Source organism: Porites lutea, chromosome 2 (assembly GCF_958299795.1).
Source record: "Porites lutea chromosome 2, jaPorLute2.1, whole genome shotgun sequence".
In the NCBI taxonomy this organism is placed as follows: domain Eukaryota; kingdom Metazoa; phylum Cnidaria; class Anthozoa; order Scleractinia; family Poritidae; genus Porites; species Porites lutea.
In genome coordinates this window covers 5,750,599-5,768,466 of record NC_133202.1, presented here as the reverse complement: position 1 = coordinate 5,768,466, position 17,868 = coordinate 5,750,599, and the positions used below count along the sequence as shown (strand labels likewise).

General features: G+C 38.6%; 1 protein-coding gene across 1 annotated transcript; it reads left to right on the top strand.

The window, feature by feature from the left end:
• Positions 1 to 2,950: 2,950 nt before the first annotated feature.
• LOC140927512 (uncharacterized) lies at positions 2,951 to 10,450 on the top strand. Its single transcript, XM_073377173.1, has 5 exons — positions 2,951 to 3,163; positions 3,443 to 3,622; positions 5,881 to 6,036; positions 8,611 to 8,807; positions 9,733 to 10,450. Exons 1-5 carry the CDS (start codon positions 2,983 to 2,985, stop codon positions 9,871 to 9,873), a joined length of 855 nt encoding a protein of 284 aa, XP_073233274.1. The 5' UTR covers positions 2,951 to 2,982; the 3' UTR covers positions 9,874 to 10,450.
• The last annotated feature ends 7,418 nt before the right edge of the window (positions 10,451 to 17,868 follow it).

The window sequence follows — 17,868 nt, the reverse complement described above, 5'->3', positions numbered from 1 at the left end:
TAACATTTATTTACACAGGGTTTTAAAATCTTCAAAGAAGCTATGCTATGCTACAGTAAAAACCCATGACTAGGAACCTGCATTTTGCCAACTTAGCCAAAACAGGTATTTAGGTTCTTAAATAGGTTCTTATTTTCTGAAGAGAAAGATACATGGTAGCTTAGAGTATTTGGTGGTAGTCAGCTCAGATCATTCCTTAGGTAAAACCTGTATAGCATCACAATATACTGCAGTTGGAGTAATAAGGCACCATTAAACATTTTAGAAAATAAGAACCTGTTCCAAATTTTAGGCTAAACAGGTTCTTGTATAGAGGGGGCCTAACTGGTAAATTTTAGCCCAACAGGTTCTTAAAAACCAGGATCTTAGTCGTGGGTTTTTACTGTATTTGCTACCTTTTCAAAAAATATCTAAAACATGTCTTTGTATTAATAATGTATTCCACAAATAATGGTCCCATTTTGTTATTTAACACTATTTTTAGGCCAGGTTGAAACTAATTCCTCTCACTATGGATGACAAGGAAGGACAGGTCAGGACATGGAAATTGGGCCAATTTTTTTCAAGTTTCAATGCTATGCTGGCAAAAATAAACAAAAAATTATTATGGCTAGTGCTCTCTGAAGAAAGTTGTTTGATATCTTCTTCATAACACTACAGGAGCATTTTCTACATGCATTAAGGCACTAGGTAATGACTTAAGAATTGACCAAAAACAGCAATAGCTTCATGACATTAACCCTTTAAGGTGAGCTGATGCAGTGCTGCCAGTTTCTCCAGAAGCTTGGACAACTGTTGAAAATCATCATCTAATTGACACAGAAGCACTTCTCAAAGAAAATAATTTTTAAAAAAGGATCTTTTAATCTGCTATATAAGTCTCTCATCACTTTGTTACATGACAAGAAACATATGATTGAAAATGTTTAAAAAAGGTGGGTTAATAAGAGTGACATAATCATGGCTAAATTATAATGAGGGGTGTAAATTCAATACAGTCATTTTTTTTTTCCACTTTCTGAACTAAAAGTCCCTAAAAATTCATCTCCTGGCACGTTGCTTACATTTGACAAATTTAACAACTTGAAATATATTAGTTAGTGAGGGTTACAAAGAATAAGACTATAACACTGGTTTGAGCATTAACTGTTTAAGTTTTGAAGGCCACTGATTAGCAGAAATACTTCCAACAGCAAGCCCAAGGTACACTCTATGAATTATGCAAGGCCTGAAAGAGAAGAAAAATGTTGTTCATATATATACACAAGAGGGGACAGAATATTAGCCTCTCATATAATCAATGTAAGCAAGAGGCAGGAACAGTACTCAGCATTTTTAATTTTTAACACAGAGATTTCTGAAATCATTTGGGTGGACAATATTTTGCTGGTTTTCACTCTCATGCTATCAAAAATAAAACTTATATTGATACCGTTCAATAGATTAAGTCCAGAATCTGAGAAATGAAAGAAGATAAATGTGTTAACAGCTTTGCCAAGGGACACCAACATGGCGGCTACAAAGTGACATAAACACAATTGATGCCAGAAATCCCTGTGATAAAGCTTCTGTCTGTTTCGTGACACAGCTCCTTTAAGTTTACAATATCCATGCAAGTGAAATTCCCATGAAACTCTACTGAAGTGTGAAAAGGATGCAGGCATGAAAACTTTAAAGTTCATGTGTCAAATATGCCAAACCTTACTTTATGTGTCTTATGTAAATAGCACCAATTAAGTTTATAATTTATATAATACCCGAGCATGTGAAATTCCCATGAAAATCTACTGAAGTGTGAAAAGGATGCTGGCTTTAATTACGTAGGTCACAAAATATATTTCAAAGTTTGTGAAGCAGTAAATATGCAAAACCCTGCTTTAGCAAATTAAAATTACCATGAAAATCTACTGACGTGTGAAAAGGATGCTGGCTAAAATTATTATATTTATTTTTCAGATATTTGAGGCCATTTGTTTTCCACTGTAATGTATTTTCCGCTCATTGTCATTTTATACGCAGTAGTTGGCTGTTCACATTTCAAAATAAATATTATGACTGGTTGTGACGGAGCCACCAGATTATATATTCAGCCAATCACATGATAGCAATTACATAACTTAGACACTCAATTAAATCCGCTTTGTAAACATTCAGTTCTATAAGAATGCAATAAGTATATATTACTTATATTTTTCAACAAGAAGCAAAATAAAGCTATAAACTGCGAGTTAGATTTCCGGTAATACATTATAAAATATAATTCTTTAGCGTCAATCGGAAATGCAAAGGCTGAGTTTGGCCTCGCCTTTTATTCACGCCGTACATCAACGGTCGAAGTCTCACGGCGCCCATTCCAACCGTAATGGCCACGTTTGTGGAATCGGATAGCAATTAACTTACTAGTTGGACTTATCAGACACAGCTGTGTACAATGTGGACAACCATGGGTGCGTGAATGTGTATTTCTTTGCCTCCAAAGTGGATATTTGTTTGAGATCAAGGGGATAAATTATTGTTTAACACGAACTGTAGCTACTGCAATTCCAGATAGCACAAACTAGCTGCAGGGAAAAAAAAGGATGACAACTTACCGACTTTATGTTTAAAAAGGTACGTTCGTTGTAAGTAATTAACTGTTTTTGGTTACTTAACCGGGTACTGAATGTTGGAGAAATAGTCAGGCAAGTTTAAACAAACACCATCAAAACAACCCAATACAGCCGCCATCTTGAGTTTCTGCGGTACTGACGTCATCACACAAACAATAGAATGAAGGGCTTGGATGAGGGCAAGTTCAAACAAGTGTAGCGTCGCTTTGCCCTTCGTGACAAAAATTTCCCTCGCAAGAATATTCTATTAAAATCAGCCAATCAGAAACAATTGAAAGCAGTTCAAAACCAATCAGAGGTAATATATTTTTACATTCATATAAAGGCGCTTGGAATCGAAAAGTAAAGCCATTTTCACTTCGTTTTCTCTGCGATGGCAGAGTCTGGAAACGTTGTAAAAACATTTTTGGAAAAAATTAACCTCGAAAAATATAGCGGAAGACTTTTTGGTCAAGGCTACCAAACTGCTCTTGATTTGTGTCTTTTAAACGAGGAGGACTTGAATTTGATAAGTCTCACAGACAAAGAGGACAGGGAAAAAATTTTGCAAGCAGGTAGGAAATCATGCGATCAAGCATCCATCTGTATGACCTCTACACCACGAAATTTATGCACAGTATGTCGTATTGATTTTCACCCTAAAAATAATGTTTTATTTGTTGCCTACAATAATATTGCCCTGTGTATTTCCTAACGTACGATCCTCAGGCTCCTCGATCTATTGTTTGTTAGCAAGTTTATTGAGTTGGACTGTCTGATTGCCCGGCTCCTATCAAAATTCCCGGCTTCTGACAGTGAACATGGTGAAAATATATTTTTTTTATACCCATCAGCTTCTGAACTGGATATCGCAGTATGGCTGAATCACATGAAATTGGATTCTTACATCAAAGAGTTTAAAAGAGAGGGCATCCATACTGTTAAAGACCTAAGGGCCCATGAGATTTCAGATGACCTCCTAGATGCATTAGAAGTCATGATCCCGGGACATCGAAAAAGAATTAAAACTGCAGGTAAATGTTTACATGTAAATAGCATTTTGTCTAACTAACTGGGATCGAAGTTGAAAACGTAACGGCTTATTTTAAATGTTACAAGATGATTCTTCAGCCGAAGCATTTGAAGTTACAACGTTGGCCAATATGTAACCTTTAATAGCATTTTTTCCTCCCTCTGACTGCAACTCCTGGGCTAAGGGAATCAATTTGCCGATCAGGAGAAACCGAAGCTAAAAGAAAGGGAAACCTAAGGTCATGCCACAATCTAAACACCTAAACAAAATACAAGGAATATTGCTCATCATCAAGAAACAATTAGATCGTCACTAACGGGGGTTCCCCTTTACATCAAAGAGATTAAAATACTTAGCCATTGTGCGGCTTTGAAAGGTAATTTTTGAAGCATAAACGTTTTTTCCTCCGAAAGATTGCCAGTGGATTGCGACGAAACATGTCAATTGATGAAAGCAGGCGAGCAAAGTTAAATCTGATTGACTTTAATACCTGTCTGTGTTCTCAAACCGTTTTTATAAGCTATCCTCTTAAAAGTTACGTTTCATTTTAAGTAGGCCACTGCTAATTTCACCTCTTCGGTTGCATCAGGTATAACTAATTCATGGTTGTAAGCAGAGGGCAACTGGAATACACTTTATAATTTCAGATTTGCAGATAAAAAATATGCTTTTTATGTAATTGGGGATCTTGGACCCTTAATGTCTTTCTTCCAAACAACCTGCATCCTCAGGTTGTATCCTATAAGGCTCTGCATTTTTTAAATGAAGACACAAGCAGGAATTACTGCTTTTTCATAATAATTTCATGAAGAAAGTTTTTTCAAAATATTCTCTTCTAAAATATTAAATTTTTAACAGGTTTTGGTTTTCTCGCTATTCGCTGAACACGTGCTCGAGCTAGCTGAGCGCGCTTTGCTAACCCTCCCCGCGCACTGATTCATTTTGATTTTTCTAGTTGACTGTGTAAATCGCTGAAGGACTTGTTTTTCAATTCTGCAACATGATGATAAATTTATTATGAATTAGCCACAATTTATCGCCCTAGTATAAGCATACTCGTATATTTTTGGCGCCAGAGGAAGAGGAGTCGACAAAGGACGATCAGAAGAAGTATTTACAGTTAGTTTTGTATCAGTAAACCAAGGGAACGTATAGGCTTTTAAAAACCATTTTCATTATGTAGTTGTCCTAAACCAACATGGAAGTTTAGTTGCTTAAAAACGTCAGATTCTGTGCCCCGTTTTGAGAATTTACTTTCGGCAACCCAAGCACCAATGACGGTGCCATGATCTGAGTTTGCTCATACAATACATGTAATTTCTTTGGTATAGATTAACTCTTTCTGTAATTACACCATTGTGAAGGGTACAGTATTCAGTTTGAAACGGGGCAGCTTTTAAGTTCTTATCTTTTCGCGTGACGGACTATTTAGTAATTACACAGTATTTAAACATACGTTTTTCGCGAGTATTAAGCTATATCGAGATGCGATATGATCGTGCCTGCTCTCTGTTGGAACTTGAATATAACTTTTAAACGCAAATTATTCAGTTTTGCTTTTGCTTTATCTGTGTTAGTCTAACATGCTTGGTTTAAAAAACGCAAAAAGAGAATCATGATTCCGGAATGAATTTGTTGTTCGAACACAACTCTCATTAGTAGCACTTGGTTTAGTCACAGGTATTTTATAGCTCTCAGGTATTTATCTTCAACAACTGTTGAATCAATTCTGCCTGATTTGTTGCTCAGTTTCGTCCTTCTTTCTAGCAATACAAAATCATTAAAAGCCATCTTACTCTTTGTTTAAATACTAACGAGTCTTTCAAAGAACAACTCCGACTCGGAAGCGTTTAGTTGCACTGTTCTGTACTGACTGCCTAATCGATGCATTTTTATACCCTTTAGGTTGTTTTAACTTTTGTCTATGTTTAACCATCATAAGACCATATGAATTAAAGCAAATTTAGTGTTTAGTATTGCTTTTTCATAAAAATTAGTTTTATATGGTTTTAACAAGTTAGTCAAAAAAGCAATGATCCTGCCTTTCTTCGGCGTATTCATGCATAGTGAATGTTTATTTATAGAGGTGCTTACTTAATTACAGTCTTTTAAAACTACTCTAGATAATATTTTGTATCCAAACTGCAAACATGTGTTAGTCCCAGTATGCTGAATTTTAAAATGATCTACCTCAACATTCTGAAGAATACGATGGATGAAATTATTTATCATGGTTTTTGTTATTATTTCCACCGGCAGTATCGTTTCTAAATTTAAACATTTCCGGCCCTGATGATGTGAGACAAAGTGTTTCCGCGGTGGTAATAGGTTACTGGGGCCAGCCACCAGAAATGGAAGGAAACAACTACGATTTCCTTTGCGTCCCTGGTTTTCTCAAGTCCAGCACTGGAGAGGGTATGTAGGGTGTACTGATTTTAGAATGTTCTTTGTTCCCATTGCTAAGAAAAGGCCCCTGTTACAGAAAACTCAACAGTCAGTTCAAAATATGAGTCATTTTATATATTTCCATTCAAGTCGGCCATATGTTAGCCTAATACAGGCTTTAACCGGGTCACATGTGTAAAACAAGACCCAGTCAATTGGTTAGTCAGTCAGTTGGCCAAATCAGTATAACTCAGCTTGTCAGTAACTCCAGACAAATAAGCAGACAGTCAATTATCTACTGGCCTGCTCTTCAAGTTCTGTACCATCCAGTTGGCCTATTAAAAGCAAATTCAATCATTCATTGATCATTCAGTTTTTAAAGCCAGGCATCAAGCAAGATTTCAGTGAGTGTTACTTGTTCAGAGAGTCTGGCATAAGGCAAATTAGGCTCTCTTGTTACCAAGAAATCCTGACTGACTTGTTACTAACTGTCAGTCAGTTGCATAGTCAACCAGTCAGCCAGCAGCACTCCAGTCAAACAATCTATCAGCCACAGTCACATAGTCAGTGAGTTAGCTAGCAAGTCAGTCAGTCAGTCAGTTGGTCATTTAGCCAGTCAATCAACAGGTCTGAAACAGGGGCATTATGGGCTCCTGCAGTCAGGCTGTCTGTCAGGCAGTCAATCAATTAGTCTTCCATTCCAGCCAGTAGCAAGTCAGTCAGTCAGACAGTCAGACAATCAGTGAGTCAGCCAGAAAGTCAGTCAATCAGTTGGTAATTTAGCCAGTCAGCCAACAGGAGCATGGGATCCTGCAGTCAGAAAGTCAATCAGTTGCATAGTCAACCAGTCTTCCAGCCAGCAGCAAGCCATACAGTCAATCAATCTATCAGCCAGTGAAACAAACAGGCAATCAGTGAGTCAGTCAGTCAGTCAAAAAGTTGGTCATTTAGCCAGTCATTGAACAGGGGCACCATGAACTCCTGTAGTCAGGCTGTCAATCAATCAGTCAATCAGTTGCATAGTCAACCAGTCTTCCTGCCAGCAGCAAGCCAGTCAAACAGTTAGACAGTCAGACAATCAGTGAGTCAGCCAGAAAGTCAATCAGTCAGTTCGGTCATCACCCCTCCTATTCTTTTCCTACCAGACAGGTTAAATTTAGAAGGTCAGACAGGCCAGACCCAGGCCAAAAAGGCCAAAAGCAGGGCAAAAGTCCAAACTCAAATAACCTATCTGGTAGGAGAACAATAGGAGGAGTGAAAACAATAGAAATGTGTTGGTGGTGGTGGTGGTAATGGAGGGAAACAATAGAAATGAGTGAGTAAGCCAGAAAGTCAGTCAATCAGTTGGTAATTTAGCCAGTCAGCCAACAGGAGCATGGGATCCTGCAGTCAGAAAGTCATTCAGTTGCATAGTCAACCAGTCTTCCAGCCAGCATCAAGCCAATCAGTCAATCTATCAGCCAGTCAAACAGTCAGGCCATCAGTTAGTCATTAAGCCAGTCAGTCAACAGGAACATCTTGAGCTCCTGCAGTCAGGCTGTCAATCAGCAGTCAATTAATTGTATAGTCAACCAGTCTTCCAGCCAACAGTAAGCCAGTCAGTCAATCTATCAGTCAGACAATCAGTGAGTAAGCCAGAAAGTCAGTCACTAAGTTGATTTTTTAGCTAGTAAGTCAACAGGGGCATCATGGGCTCCTGCAGTCAGGCTGTCAATCAGTTGCATAGTCAACCAGTCTTCCAGCCAGCACCAAGCCAGTCAAACAGTCAAACAATCAGGCAATTAGTGAGTCAGCAAGAAAGTCAATCAATCATTTGGTCATTTAGCCAGTCAGTCAACAGGAGAATCACGAGCTCCTGCAGTCAGGCTGTTAATCAGGCAGTCAATCAGCTGCATAGTCAACCAGTTTTCCAGCCCCCAGCAAGTCAGCCAGTCAAACAGTCAGTGAGTCAGCCAGGAAGTCAGTCACTAAGTTGGTCATTAAGGCAGTCAGTCAACAGGAGTTTCATGAGCTCCTGCAGTTGTATAGTCAACCAGTCTTACAGCCAGTAGCAAGCCAGTTAAACAGTCAGTGAGTCAACCAGGAAGTCAGTCACTAAGTATGCTGCTCCAAGTCTGCTGGTTGACTTACCCATCCAGCAAATAGAGAGAATTGAATTGGGAGGCCAATGGTTAAAACTATACTCTCTGAAATCGTTTACCTTCATTTGCTGTGTGAGAATGTCTCAACTGCATTATCAGGGATGTACAGGTTTTATTAACTTAATTCAAAAGGGTACTTGTTTGGTAAAAAATGTAGAAAGATATGAGCTATAAGATACTTTGAGTTTGTGATAAAAACAAAACACTCTTAAACCAGATCATAGAGACTAACTCGTTTTAAGGCGATGTTATACTTGACAATTCGCATCGACTTTTTAAAGGCAACACAGCGTTACGACATTGTTTCGAATTGTTGCAACATTTTTCCAACATTATCGTTGCTCTTAAAAACGTCGTTGCAAATCACTTCGTTTAATATCACGTTTAGGTCTACAATAGATGAAACTAGTCGGCCTGCTGTACTTTTCCGGTAATAAGAATATGAAAATTGTTTGTTTTTCAGACGCTCAGTCATCAGGACTCGTTCAGTTTATAGTTGACAGTGGCAGTGAAGTTGGCGTGACTGTGACGTCACAGTTCATTAAAGATCTTCAACTGGAGTATCTCCATAACATAGAAAGTAGAGGCGTCCACGCTACGAGAGACAGGCCAGTTTATCGAGGGGTCCTAAAGCTTGGGTTAGAGGAATTTGAAGTTGAAGTAAGCTAATAACACTTTCCAGAGTATTATTTTGTTTATTAATCCTCTTAGGTATTTTAGCCAAGAGATTTCTCCTAACAGTATTAATACACAATCAAGAGAAAAGGTTATGAGAATTGAGAAAGTGATCAACAAAGGGAAAATGCTTTGATCTTTTTTCAAATTCTCCCAACTAATTCCTTAAGGAAATGTATGGAGATCAGTCAGGAGAATTGGTATTTGGATATTGGGTCTTAAAGGGTTAAAACTGTGAATGAGTTGATCAATATCTTCCATCTTTTTTTGTTTTTTTTCTTTAACTAAATGACTGAAATTGGTTCCAGCTTTCCATAAAAGGCAGAAACTAATATTGATCTTGATTATTTTTAGGGTTTCGCCTATTGTTTCATCAATAGCACCTTTATAATAATTTCTAATCGGTTCCAGGGTGATTTTCTATCAAAAGATGTTTCACATTTACGACAAGCCTTTTGTTATTAAAAGGGAACCTCTGATCTTCCTTAATTTGTCTCGATTGGGGCAGAACTTAACTGTAGCAGGGAAAACAGCGGAACTTGAGTTTCGCGGCGGTACAACCTTTTACTGGTCATCTCGCAATGGAACCACTGAAACGTAGCTCTGCAAAGAGTTCCCTGTATTTTCAGGATTAAGTTAACTCTATTCTGACTTTTGATTCCAGTGTCTTCTTTTGGACAATTAATGTTTCGATGCATGGAGACTTTGCGCCTCAAAAAAACAAAAGACAAAATCAACAAAGTAACTAAAGAAAGTATCTTACTTTTTACCCGCCAAAACGGTAGCTCCTTTCCAAATGTGTGCGCTTCCGAAGTAAATATTTGACTATTAAAGAAAAGAGACAAAAGGCAAAATACTTTTCTCCCAGACTGTCAAGTGTTTGTCTAAATGTTTTTTATCTCTTTTGCAGGTAATGCCGGACAGATTTTGTACGGTAGGTGCTGTCGTGATGAGAAAATTCAAGCATTTCATAAACGGACGTCTTCATCGCTGGCTGAAAGATGACCCACAGGCTTCTGATAACCCACCATCACAAGGTGAAGACTGCTAAAAAAAATTTTGCAAGAGCTGTAGCTGTTTTGCTAGCCTGCGAGCAAGCTCTCCTGTTTGCGCAAGCGACGTGAGCCTCGCGAGAACGCGCGAGCGAAGGGCCGGGGTTTCTCTTCCCCTCCCCTGCTCCCGGCTTCGCCGCTCGCTCGCGCGCTCTCGCGAGACTCGCTTTACTCGCCCAAATAGGAGAGCTTGCTCGCAGGTTACTGTTTTGCTTTATCGTTTGGTTCCGCTGGCGAAACCGGAATGAAAGACTGCATCAGCAAAACTTTCATGTTCTTTGCAATTGACATTGTTTTCGAAAACGAATGAATGTATTGGGAAAAAGAAATTGTTTATGATATTTATTTACGCGATGGCTCCAGTTTTGACTTTAAAATTTCTCAGCTTCCTAGCTTATAGGAAGTATATGATAGGAAGTGTATAATAAGTCAAAATGCCCAAAATATGAATGAATGGATGCGTTGATAAATTAATTAATAATAACATTATAATAGTTTGTATATGAAATTTGGAGCCAAATCGATAGCTTATTTTACATTTTTTTATTTATGTTCAATAAATGGAGTTTATTTCAATATTGTTGGTGTCTTTTTTTGACGCTGTGGCTATATGGCCGGTAACCGGAACCGGTTTGCATATAATTTTGCGCGATTCGGTACAATGACACCTGGGACTGATTTCATCTAAAATTTCAGTGCAATAATTACGGGAGAAGGGAGACCGTTTGTGTTGACGCCTGCCAGATAAATGAGGATCAAGAGGATCCTTGCGAACATTTTACCATTACCAGCCGCACTTCAGGAACATGAGCCCGCACTCATCCTTCGGGAATGATCTGAGGATATATACGTCATGAATGAATACCATATAGTCGTTCACCCCAGGATCACGTGGGGTGGACGAATATATGGCATTCAGCCATGAGGTATATATCCAAAGACCGGCCTGGGAAGACGACTGATATCGAACCAAAGTTGCCGCATTTAAGCTCATTTGGGGTCAGCACCAAGAAGTTTGGCGAAGTCCTGGGGAATTTTTACTAAATGCAAGCCACCGAACAAAGGTTATTGACATTCCCCTCCGGATCTGCCTGCAGCCTGAATGAACTCAGTTTCAATGTGTTTGCTAGCTTCCATTCTGGATCGTCACGCAATCCATCCCGTGATGAAGGAACGCGTGAGGAGTAGACTACGAGCAGCCTCTCTTTTTTCCGTAGTCCGTCGAGCAAGACGCGAGACACGCAAATAGCCACGCGCGTGACTGATGGCGCGATTCGCGCGTCTCGCGGCTTCGCCGCTCCCGCGCACGTGCACTGCTCACACTAAATCTGAAGGAAAAGAGAGACTGCTCGCAGTCTACTAGCCTGCGTAGCAAGCGTTTCCAGTCGAGTTATAGCGCAAAAGTTAAAGCGGGAGCAAAAAAAAAATGGAAGGGGGAGGAGAGAAGAGGGAAGGCTTGCCCGGAAGCCCCACGATTCTGGAAAACGCCCCTTTATATTTCACGGTTCGGTTGATTTGTAAATTGACAGCTCGTCAAAATAGAAGTATGACTAACAGGTTACCCCTGGATTACCAGATTTGTAAAATTACTTTGTTCTCTAATAGAACACGTTCCAGGCGATTGGAAAAACTGTATTCCTTTTTTTTTTGCTCTCGTCCCAACTTTCTCGACAAACTCGCGCGGAAACGCTTGCTATGTAGGCTAGCAGTCTACGTGAGGAGTTTCTTCTTGGGAGTTGGACTGCTGGAAGTTGGGTGTTCTTCTGGATCCTTCGGGATTGATGGCCGAGCGACCATGCTACATCTGCTGTCAAACCGTATTCTTCCACGCTGCAGTTCTTAGTTGTGTGCGTGAAAAAACTTCTTCTTATTGTTAACTTGCGCTACTGTAGCTACTGGTGTCTTTTAAGGTCATTTTTAAAAAGGTCTCTATCTGTTTTCACCCCGTTGGTTTTTGGTGTTGCGCACAGAGTGATCGATATTTTTTTAATAATACAAAAATGTAAACCACTTTTCGTCGGATTATCATCTCTACACGCTTAAGATTCCATATGTTTCGGCGATCATGGTCGACGTACATCGACGTGGTGCCATATTTTCCTCAGAAGACAAAGAACCTGACCCTTTGCGTGTGAGTTAAAAGTGCGATTCAACAGTCCAATTTTTGCAATGTTCAAAACCTCATCTTGCCAAGAATCGAAAAGAACCAGAAAAGAAGAAAAAAGGCAGAATTCGTTGCGAGCCTCTCTATCACCTGACTGATTTCCCGCGCTTTTTGACACTTTAGCGAGGAAACAAGGGGCGCTTTCCATTTAGGAAAAAAAACCGGAAATTTTGATGGGAGCAAAAGTGGAATTTCCGATTGGTAAAAAGTTGTTCCATTTGGTCGTAAACCCCGGTACGTCGCGGTGCCCGACGGTGGACCTGGAACTGGTACAAACTACGAGAAACGAAAATGAACACGACATTCCGTTCGGAAATTCCAACCGGAAAAACGAGCCCACCTTTTTAGACTTTCCACTTTTTCTGGGAATTTTCCAGTGGAATGAACCGACGAAACGTGTTCCATTTACCTCCGAAACGGAAATTCCGGAAATTTTGACTAAATGGAAAGCGCCCAAGATGTCTGCTCCTTCGACACCGCGAGGAAGAAAGCGTTCTAGAACAAGTCCAACACGTATGTATTTCACAATGATATAGCTTGTTGAAAGCTTAATGATTCTATTATAAGACTTTCAGTTGATATTTTCGCCAATGCAAGTTTCAATGCAAAAATATATCGATCTAATTTGCACAATTAGTTCGGTTCGATGATCGTAATCATAACTTCTGCAATAGCCTGAATTTCATCCGCAAAAGTTTTCCAACAATTTTCACTAACGCGGGAGGTTGAAGAAACGATTGTAAATAAGCTTAATATATTTTCGGTCGTAAATGTTCGATTTATTGTTCATTACCTGTACACTTTTGCAAAAATATGGAAATTAAAATGGAATTGAAATTGTTCACTTGATCAAAGACATTGTCGGCTGGAAGATGCCCTTAAAGATTCAAACCGTGAACCAACTTTTATTTAAAATGTCCTGAGCTATAAATCCTTTATAAGTCAGATCTAAAACTTTTAATAAACTTATATCTTTTTAGCTTCTGATGCATCAAATGCTAGCACTGCTATGTAGCTTGATTCGAAACGCTTCTTTTAGTCTGGTAATAAGCCCCCCCCCCCCCCTCCCATTTATAAGCCCTCCTAAAGCCCTTTGGAAGTTAAATAAGCCCAGGGCTTGAAAGCAGAAGTTAAGCTACAGACCTTCAAATCCCCCCTCCCCCTCCCCCGAGTCCCCGGTGCCTCCTTCTTCCGGGTTTGAATAAATAACCAGTACCGGTACACCATCAATCACTAAGACCAAAAAAAAAAGCCTTAATTAATATTGTATCTTTTTACTTCTCTTAGACGGGAAAACAATGCAATACATCCAATCTGACGCCTTGTTCAGTGATTATAACGGTCATCAGTATCTCACTGAAGCGACTCTGTCATTGGTCTACTATTCACCGGTTTAACCAATCAGTGAGCAGCTCCAGCCAGGTACTGGATATCTGGAGTTACAGGCCTTCCTCAGGGCTTAGAGGAGAGGACGTTTTAAGCCCTGATACTCATGCTACGGAAATAAAATTAACCATAAACGACTCTTCTTTTGTTCCCACTTTTATTACTAATTTGTGAAAGACTGGTGCAATTTGCCAAAGAAGTAGTAGTAACATTTATTTACACAGGATTTAAAAATTTCTAAAGGAGCTATGCTACGCCACAGTAAAAACCCATGACTAAGAACCTGCCTTTTGCCAAGTTAGCCTAAACAGTTATTTAGGTTCTTAAATAGGTTCTTATTTTCTAAAGAGAAAGATACATGGTAGCTTAGAGTATTTAGTGGTATTCAGCTCATTCCTTAGGTAAAACCAGTATAGCATCACAATATATTGCAGTTGGAGTAATAAGGCACCATTAAACATTTTAGAAAACAAGAACCTGTTCCAAATTTTAGGCTAAACAGGTTCTTGTATAGAGGGGGCCTAAGTGGTAAATAATTTAAAAGGCTAAAATTATTTTAGCCTGACAGGCTCTCAGTCGTGGGTTTTTACTGTATTTGCTATCTTTTCAAAAAATATCTAAAACATGTCTTTGTATTAATTTGAAATAAATTCCACAAATAATGGTCCAGTTTTGGACCATTTTACGTTTCCGGGAAGCTGTTCACCTACCCCTCCCCTAAGACAACATTAACACTCTCTCCTCACTTAGGGCAAAATGCTGGCTTAGGGGAGGGGTAGGTGGGCAGTTTCCCAGAAACGTAAAATGATCCCCAGTTTTGTTATTTAAGACTACATTTAGGACTTGAAACCTGTTTCCCCTCACTATGGATGGCAAGGAAGGACAGGTCAGGACATGGATTAAGACAATTGGGCCAGTTTTTTTTTCAACTTTTAATGCTATGCTGGCAAAAGTCAACAAAAAAGTATTACGGCTAGTGCTCTATGAAGAAAGTTGTTTGATATCTTCTTCATAACACTACAGGAGCATTTTCTACATACATTAAGGCACTAGGTAATGACTCAAGCAAGAATTGACCAAAAACAGCAATAGCCTCATGACATTAACCCTTTAAGGTGAGCTGATGCAGTGCTGCCAGTTTCTCCAGAAGCTTGGACAACTGTTGAAAATCATCATCTAATTGACACAGCAGCACTTCTCAAAAAAAAAAAATTCTTTTAAAAAGGATTTTTTAATTTGCCATATATGTCTCTCATCACTTTGTTAGATGACAAGAAACATATGATCAAAAATTTTTTAAAAAGGTGGGTTAATAAGAGTGACATAATCATGGCTAAGTTATAATGAAGGGTGTAAACTCAACACAGTTATTTTTTTCTTTTGCTTTCTGAACTAAAATTCCGTCCTTAAAAATTCATCTCCTGGCATGTTGCTTACCTTTGACAAATTTAACAACTTGAAATATCTTAGTTAGTGAGGGTTACAAAGAATATGACTATAACACTGGTTGATGGCGTTAACTGTTGAAGTTTTGAAGGCTACTGATTAGCAGAAATACTTCCAACAGCAAGCCCAAGGTGCACTCTATGAATTATGCAAGGCCTGAAAGAGAAGAAAAATGTTGTTCACATATATACACAAGAGGGGACAGAATATTATCCTCTCAATAATCATTGTAAGCAAGAGGCAGGAACAGTACTCAGCATTTTTAATTTTTGACACAGAGATTTCTGAAATCATTTGGGTGGACAATATTTTGCTGGTTTTCACTCTCATGCTATCAAAAATAAAACTTATATTAGTACCATTCAATAGATTAAGTCCAGAATCTGAGAAGATAAATGTGTTAACAGCTTTGCCAAGGGACACCAATATGGTGGCTAGAAAGCGACATAAACACAATTGATGCCAGAAATCCCTGTGATAAAGCTCCTGTCTCTTTCGTGACACAGCTCCTTTAAGTTTACAATATCCATGCAAGTGAAATTCCCATGAAACTCTACTGAAGTGTGAAAAGGATGCAGGCATGAAAACTTTAAAGTTTATGTGACAAATATGCCAAACCTTACTTTATATGTCTTATGTAAATAGCACCAATTAAGTTTATAATTTATATAATACCCGTGCATGTGAAATTCCCATGAAAATCTACTGAAGTGTGAAAAGGATGCTGGCTTTAATTACGAAGGTCACAAAATATATTTCAAAGTTTATGAAGAAGTAAATATGCAAAACCCTGCTTTAGCAAATTAAAATTACCATGAAAATCTACTGACGTGTGAAAAGGATGCTGGCTAAAATTATTATTTTATTTTTCAGATATTTGCGGCCATTTATTTTCCACTGTAATGTATTTTCCGCTCATTGTCATTTTATACGCAGTAGTTGGCTGTTCACATTTCAAAATAAATATTATGACTGGTTGTGAAGGACCCACCAGATTATATATTCAGCCAATCACATGATAGCAATTACATAACTTAAACATTCAATGAAATCCGCTTTGTAAACATTTAGTTCTATAAGAATGCAATTACTTATATTTTTCAACAAGAGCCAAAATAAAGCTATAACCTGCGACTTAGATTTCCGGCAATACATTATAAAATACAATTCTTTAGCGTCAATCGGAAATGCAAAGGCTACACCAACGGTCGAAGTCTCGCGGCGCCCATTGCAACCGCAATGGCAGTAATGGCCATGTTTGTGGAATCGGATAGCAATTAACTTGCTAGTTGGACTTATCAGACACAGCTGTGTACAATGTGTACAACCATGGGTGCGTGAATGTGTATTTCTTTGCCTCCAAAGCGGATATTTGTTTGAGATCAAGGGGATAAATTATTGTTTAACACGAACTCAGTAGCTACTGCAATTCCAGATAGCACAAACTAGCTGCAGGGGAAAAAAAGGATGACAACTTACCGACTTTATGCTTAAAAAGGTACGTTCGTTGTATGTAATTAACTGTTTTTGGTTACTTAACCGGGTACTGAATGTTGGAGAAATAGTCCTGAAGGCAAGTTTGAACAAACACCACCAAAACAACCCAATACAGCCGCCATCTTGAGTTTCTGCGGCAGTGACGTCTTTACATAAACAATGGCATGAAGGGCTTGGATGAGGGCAAGTTCAAACAAGTGTAGCGTCGCTTTGCCCTTCGTGACAAAAATTTCCCTCGCAAGAATATTCTATTAAAATCAGCCAATCAGAAACAATTGGAAGCAGTTCAAAACCAATCAGAGGTAATATATTTTTACATTTATATAAGGGCGCTTGGAATCGAAAAGTAAAGCCATTTTCACTTCGTTTTCTCTGCGATGGCAGAGTCTGGAAACGTTGTAAAAACATTTTTGGAAAAAATTAACCTCGAAAAATATAGCGGAAGACTTGTTGGTCAAGGCTACCAAACTGCTCTTGATTTGTGTCTTTTAAACGAGGAGGACTTGAATTTGATAAGTCTCACAGACAAAGAGGACAGGGAAAAAATTTTGCAAGCAGGTAGGAAATCAAACATCTATCTGTATGACCTCTACACCACGAAATTTATGCACAGTATGTCGTATTGATTTTCACCCTAAAAATAATGTTTTATTTGTTGCCTACAATAATATTGCCCTGTGTATTTCCTAACGTACGATCCTCAGGCTCCTCGATCTATTGTTTGTTAGTAAGTTTATTGAGTTGGACTGTCTGATTGCCCGGCTCCTAACAAAATTCCCGGCTTGTGACGGTGAACATGGTAAAAATATATTTTTTTTATACCCATCAGCTTCTGAACTGGATATAGAAGTATGGCTGAATCACATGGAGTTGGATTCTTACATCAACGAATTTAAAAGAGAGGGCATCCATACTGTTAAAGACCTAAGGGCCCATGAGATTTCAGATGACCTCCTAGATGCATTAGAAGTCATGATCCCGGGACATCGAAAAAGAATTAAAAATGCAGGTAAATGTTTACATGTAAATAGCATTTTGTCTAACTAGCTGGGACCGAAGTTGAAAACGTAACGGCTTATTTTAAATGTTACAAGATTCTTCAGCCGAAGCATTTGAAGTTACAGCGTTGGCCAATATGTAAGCTTTAATAGCATTTTTTCCTCCCTCTGACTGCAACTCCTAGGCTAAGGGAATCAATTTGCCGATCAGGAGAAAACGAAGCTAAAAGAAAGGGAAACCTAAGGTCATGCCACAATCTAAACACCTAAACAAAATACAAGGAATATTGCTCATCATCAAGAAACACATTAGATCGTTACTAACGGGGGTTCCCCTTTACATCAAAGAGATTAAAATACTTAGCCATTGTGCGGCTTTGAAAGGCAATTTTTGAAGCATAAACGTTTTTTTTTTCTCCGAAAGATTGCCAGTGGATTGCGAAGAAACATGTTAATTGATGAAAGCACGCGAGCAAAGTTAAATCTGATTGACTTTAATACCT

Bases quoted from the DNA above. Each gene is read 5' to 3' on its own strand.
- LOC140927512 (XM_073377173.1), top strand. From the start codon at position 2,983: ATGGCAGAGTCTGGAAACGTTGTAAAAACATTTTTGGAAAAAATTAAC. The intron at 3,164-3,442 runs GTAGGAAATCAT...TATACCCATCAG, and splicing joins GGAAAAAATTTTGCAAGCAG to CTTCTGAACTGGATATCGCA. The intron at 3,623-5,880 runs GTAAATGTTTAC...TTCCACCGGCAG, and splicing joins AAAAAGAATTAAAACTGCAG to TATCGTTTCTAAATTTAAAC.